Source organism: Eurypyga helias, unplaced genomic scaffold (genome assembly GCF_000690775.1).
Source record: "Eurypyga helias isolate BGI_N326 unplaced genomic scaffold, ASM69077v1 scaffold8586, whole genome shotgun sequence".
Lineage (NCBI taxonomy): Eukaryota > Metazoa > Chordata > Aves > Eurypygiformes > Eurypygidae > Eurypyga > Eurypyga helias.
In genome coordinates, this window is record NW_010254619.1 from 2,606 (window position 1) to 8,297 (window position 5,692).

At 45.9% G+C, this 5,692-nt stretch overlaps 1 protein-coding gene across 1 annotated transcript in view; it reads left to right on the forward strand.

Annotated features, from left to right (window-relative positions):
* Nucleotides 1-4,261, forward strand: part of MNS1 (meiosis-specific nuclear structural 1) — a gene marked incomplete at its 5' end in the record, with an annotated part of 6,858 nt that extends 2,597 nt beyond the window's left edge. The window contains 3 exons of the mRNA XM_010153056.1: nucleotides 1,410-1,667; nucleotides 2,485-2,610; nucleotides 4,163-4,261. Of these exons, the coding sequence (XP_010151358.1) occupies nucleotides 1,410-1,667; nucleotides 2,485-2,610; nucleotides 4,163-4,261 (483 nt within the window). The remainder of the gene's footprint in view (nucleotides 1-1,409; nucleotides 1,668-2,484; nucleotides 2,611-4,162) is intronic.
* Between the last annotated feature and the right edge of the window lie 1,431 nt (nucleotides 4,262-5,692).

Genomic DNA, 5,692 nt, shown 5'->3' on the forward strand with positions numbered 1-5,692 from the left:
AGGAATGTCTTCCCTGGACTTCTCCTGCAGATAGACCTGTGGCATTCTGGTACCTGTCAGCTACCACTTCCTATATGTTGTATGTATGTCGTGTAGCTGTGCGTAACCTCTTAATGGAAAATGCGAGTGGAAGGGAGGATTGCAGCTTCCCTGTAACTCCTGCAGAACATTCAGGTTAGCGGAGCTGGTCTGCATCAAACTTTTATAAAATAGTTTCATTTATAAAATAAAAAAGTGGGAAAACATGTAATTTATGGAGCACATGTAGCTGTGGGTAGACTGATTTAAACAGACCAGGTTTACAGAAAAAATGCAACCATTTTGAATCATTGATCTAAAAATAGGCAGTAAAGTGTATGCACCGGGCAGTATTTTGCACAGTCTTCCTCTGTCCCTTCGCCCCTCTGGATGTCTTTGTGATAGAGCAGTGCTCCTCCAGTCTTTGGATGTTGTCACCGGAGCTGTGACCGTTAAGGATGGTTTAGTGAGCGTGTACCCCACATGCGGTTCTTCCTGCACCTCGGGATGCTCTCCAGAGGCCACGTAACTCCCATCTGCACAGCGTCCCCCTTGCATAGCTGGCAGGGCTGTTCGGGGACCGGGGTGGGGTCTTCCCACCCTTGGTATTTGCTCAGTCTGCAGTGTTCTTTGTGACTCTGGGATGTTTTCAAGGGACATCCTTGAGCCTGTTTTGGTCTCTGAGCTCTCTCAGAGCAAACACGTAATTCCGACAGGGTTTTAGGTGTGTGGAACAAACCTGTTTTGATTCTGTTCTGGCACAAAGTGTCTATTTCCAACACGACCTCCTAAATGTTCTTAAGTAGACAAGCAGTTGGTGTATTAACATAGTTTTTGGAGGGGTAATTCTGTTGAGTTTCCCTTGCTATTCCAAATGTATTCATGTTCTAATTCCAACCAGACGGACAACTGAAGGTTTTGGATGCCCTTGTTGTCCCCTTTACATACTTCTTTCTCCTGTGACGGAGACTGCTAGTAACATTCAAGTTCAGGTTTAAGTTAGGTAGGTTAATTACCTGCTTACTTCTTCCTGTGCGCACACCCGCGTTCTATCTTCTCTTACCCTTATCTGGGCGACCACCAAAATGCACCACGGGCTCTGATACACAAGGCTGTGAGTTTTGGAGTGCTGAGCAGGAGCGCTGACGTGTTGATTGACTCTGTGCTCCCGGAAAAAAGTAATCTTTTATTCTGGACTTAATGTTGAGAATCTCGAGACATACGCCAAGCTGGCTAGTGCTGTCGGATACGGCAGGTTTGCTCCATTTATTTAATCATTCTAGGAGCTAACAGCTACAGTAAATTTATTCCAAGATAAATTGGCTGACACTGATCAAAATTTTCTGAAGTATTTCCAGTCCTTCAGCACTTTTATTGTATCTCCTTTACAGGCAGAACGTGAAAAGAGAGTAAGGCAGCGGCTGGCCTTAAGGCAGATGTACACCGAGCAGTTGGCTTTGAAGGAGGTAGCGTGCCAAGCTATGCGGGAAGAGGAGGCAGCCTTCAGAGAGCAGATGCTGGCCAAGTTTGCGGAGGATGATCGCCTCGAACAGATGAATGCTCAGAAACGAAGAATGAAGCAGCTTGAACACAGAAGGGCTGTGGAAAAACTTATTGAAGACCGTCGCAAACAGTTTATTGCAGATAAAGTAAGAGCTTTCACGTGCGCCTTCGGTTTGGGCCCAGGGGTTTCAGAATGAGAATACTTCCGCTGTCCTAAGTGACAAGGCGGCTGTTACTAAGAAGGATGGAGGGGGGGTACGGAGGAGCGTGCAGGGGGCAGCAGGCCTTTGGTTTGGTTTGCTGACAAGAAAACAGAGCCAGCTTCTTCTGCAGCTCAAGAGGTTGGGGTTGGCACCCCCCCTAGAGCCCTGTATACCCGACTTGCTCTGCAAGTCTCTCCTGAGGAGCCGTGGGATCAGTGACACAGCTGCTCAGCACCCCTGTCAGCAGCGCTGGTGACTCTGGGAAGGGCAAGTCCCAGCCTTGATTGTGGATTGAGTCTCTCAGATTATCACCTGAGCAGGAAAAGGCATACACTGAAAACAAGTCGTGGAATCCCATACTGCAGTTTTCAGACCTGTTTATAGAGCAGAAGTCACACATGTAACACGAATTGAGATTTCGAGTCATCAGCACAAGAACAGGTGCCCATTTCTCCTGTTTCTTCTAGCGTGAGAGCACACGCTTACATCGCAGCCTGGCCCCGTGTCTTGCCGTTCAGTCTGCTCTTGTCTGAGGTCTTTCTAGTAACCAAACGTGTGTTGTTCAAACCGAGCTTTGTGGGTTCTCACGTACACTTCTCCGTCCTTTTCAGATGAATTTCCATGACCAGGAGTTAGTAAGTGGAAGCTCAAAATCTATTGCACTAAACCAATTTTCTCTTTATACTGTGGTGTGGATATTGGTGGAAACAAAAGTTCACAGAGCTGAAACGGAACAGTTACGACAACTTGTTTGTTGTAGGAGCGTGAACTTGAAGAAAGACAGTTAGAGGAGAGAAGACAAGAAAACATCCGTGCAATTGTTGAAGAAGAGAGACAGAAACTCCTGAAAGAGCACGCATCTAAATTACTGGGTTATCTTCCTCGGGTAAGCGAATTGTATTTTGAGTGCTCCAAGCGTTTGTCCTGTCTTCTCTTTGGTAGCTTACGGTGAAGTTGCAGAACGGTGAATTCCTGGGGTCAGTGGGTGTCCTTATTGCACCAGCTCTCCTGTGCTTACCTCTTCCTTTTTTCTCTTTCTGAGCTGGGAAGCAATTTACAAAAATACCCTTTCTGTAGGAGGGGCTTTGGGCTCTAGTGCGATGTTGATGCCTGTACGGAGCTTGCTAAAAGCTGCTGCGGGGCTTCGCACATCCCGTTTCTGGGATGTGGAACCTAAGTTCCAAACTAGCTTTTCTAGCTGGAAAGAGGCCTGCCTTTTCTTAACTCCTGCTTCCCCCACATTTCTCAGTTGAGGTTTTGGGAGCAATTCCTTAGCGTTGCCTGTCTAAGGCTTTTGTTACCATGGAAACAAGGCCTCCTCTGCAGCGCAATAAACCGCAGTGCTTACAGCGGCGTTTCACAGCTCATCCTTGTGTTTTCATAAGTTAAAAAGATGGAAGCAATTACTGTAGTAGGTAAAAATTACAATTTATTTTGTATTGTACTCAATAATCGGGAAGATCACCTGATGGCACACGAAGGAAACAAGGTTCTTCAGGGATGTGAAGGTGCATTTACAGTGGGAATTGTCTTCTACAGTACTAGAAAACACTGGAAATAGAGCAGAGTATAACGTGTATTCACATACTAATATGCTAATGCAGTGCATGACTTGTAAAATTTGGAGCGAGTTATTTTCTAACAGATTTCAGTAAAGGATAACTCAGATTGGCAGTATTTTGATACAGTTTTCTAGTTTGAATTTACTGTGGTAGAAGGCTATTTCAGAGTGTCCAGGGCTCACACCTGTTCCATGATATATACTTTGTTCCTTTCTCTGCCTTAACGCTGTGTCTGAATGCTGGGGTCACACATCACCTAACCTCACTCACAGAGGTCATGTAGAAAAGTGCTACCTAATTCTAGGCTCTCCCATATAGGTGCTGTTTGTCATTTATATTTAAAATGCTGGGAGGTCATGTTCTGTGGGTATTTTTAAGCCCTAAAATTAACCTAGATACAGGTAGAGAGTCAGATTTCTGGGTTCCCCTGCTTCCCTTCCCCAAAAGACAGTTTCTGGTGAAGTTGTTCAGTATCGGTTGATTTCTGATGGGCTAATTTCAGCACAACTGAAGGGGGAGACAGAGCCTCACCCAGCCGGTGCCTCTTTCCGTGCAGGTGCTGGATTTTACCCTGCCTGTGCTGGCCGCGGTCACTTTCATTAGGAAGGAATGCAGATAAGCGTTGTCTCCTGCACAGTGCTGACGTCAGGATCTTTGCGGGGCTCTCGCCATCAGTGGTGCAAAGAACAAGAGGCAGTTCTAGGGTAGCACGAGGGACACTGTTTGCAACCCCTCTGCTGGATTTTGTGCTTTGTTCTAACAGTGTGCCACGGGTACCAGCTGTTCCTCTCACTTCCACGGAACATCTCTGAGTTCCTTAACAATCTCCCTGCTGTGATTTACCCCCTGACATGTGTGTGTTTCCCCTTACTGCAGGGAATACTCAAAGATGAAGATGACATTAACATGCTTGGAGAGGAATTCAGGTTGGCTTATCAGAAGAGAAGAGGCAATGCCTTTTCTGGAGAGAGCTGAAACTTCCCCCACCTCATCTCCTGGTTCGCCACTGGGGGTCATCTGATTTGTAATGAGGATTTCCTGTTTAGTACCATAAGTCTGCATTTCAAGGCTGGAGTTCTAAGCTGAGGAGAAGCTGGATTTATTTACATGTGTGTTAAGTACTTGCATTTTTCATCAATAAACTGCTATGACTCCTCAGCCGGCCTGGGTTAGTGTTGCAGCAGTGTTCACGGTGTGTTCCCCGCCACTCTGCAGAGATCCAAGCTCGTGTAAGTTCACGTGTATCACTCTGGACTGCAAGATTCCCCTAACGCGCTATTGCTGGTTGTCTTTGAGAGTCTTGCCCGCACTGGCGTGACATTGTTAAAACACTCCTCTGAAGGCAGTGTCTCACCTCCAAGGGCCAGGTCTGAAATGTTTCACAGTTCCTGTTACTTTGCTGGTAGGATCGAAGCAGGGACATTTTTCTGTTCTGAGGTCAGAGTCACCGTTTTTGCTTCCCTTTCAGTGCCTAAACGTGCTGTTTACGGGCTGTGTTCCTGTTCAGTTACTCCAAGGGAGGAATCCATTGAAGTAGTTGAGGTTTGACAGAGGTTCCTGCAAGCAGCACGGGCTGTTACTGCTCCAGTGCATTAATGTATGTGATACGCTCATCTACACTCCAACTTTTAGCTAGTTCTTGGTTATAACGATGATGTGATGAAGCCTTTGAGGACATAGTGCTTGCAGAGCATCTGAGGCTCTGGAGGCATGGCTCCCATCTGTATCCCAAAGCAGCAGCTGCTGGCCAGGGAAAGATTTAGTGTTTTCACCCTGACAAAAGCAGCAGAGTTAAACAACACAACTGTATTGGATCAGGGAGTCTGAGGTAGGTTTTTGCCAGCCAACGGCGTAAGATGTTACAGCTAAAACAAGTTATGGTCGTTTCTACAAGAGAGCTGTATTAGATGCAGACCAACTAGCTTTGAGGGGAGATCTGTTCCAGGGAACAGGCAGGGCCAGTTTTCCAGCCACGTGTGTTAAAAAGATGTGATGTTTGCTTCTCAGCTGCATCGCTGATTAATTCAGTTCTGTTGCAGCAAGGAGTTTTCTGAGACTAAGCCTGGACATCTTTGGACTGAATATTACCTTAGATAAGGTACTGGTTTAAATGCTAAAACAGCAAACTGATAACTGAGCTCACTTGCTGGAATATTCCTTCCACTGTCTGTGCTTCTCTGCGCATTACAGAATGGACACTTTGGCCTTAAACTTCAGTAGAAACTTGTATTTCACATGCCATTACAGCACAGGCTCTCAGGCTTATACACATGAAGCGATTTAACCATAAGCAAATTAATTCCCTGGGATGTACAGTTATTAACTATTAACTTCATATATAGGAAGGTATGAAAAATAATGTACCTTCTGACTTGTATTCCGAGCAGGAATTGGTTTGTTATGGAA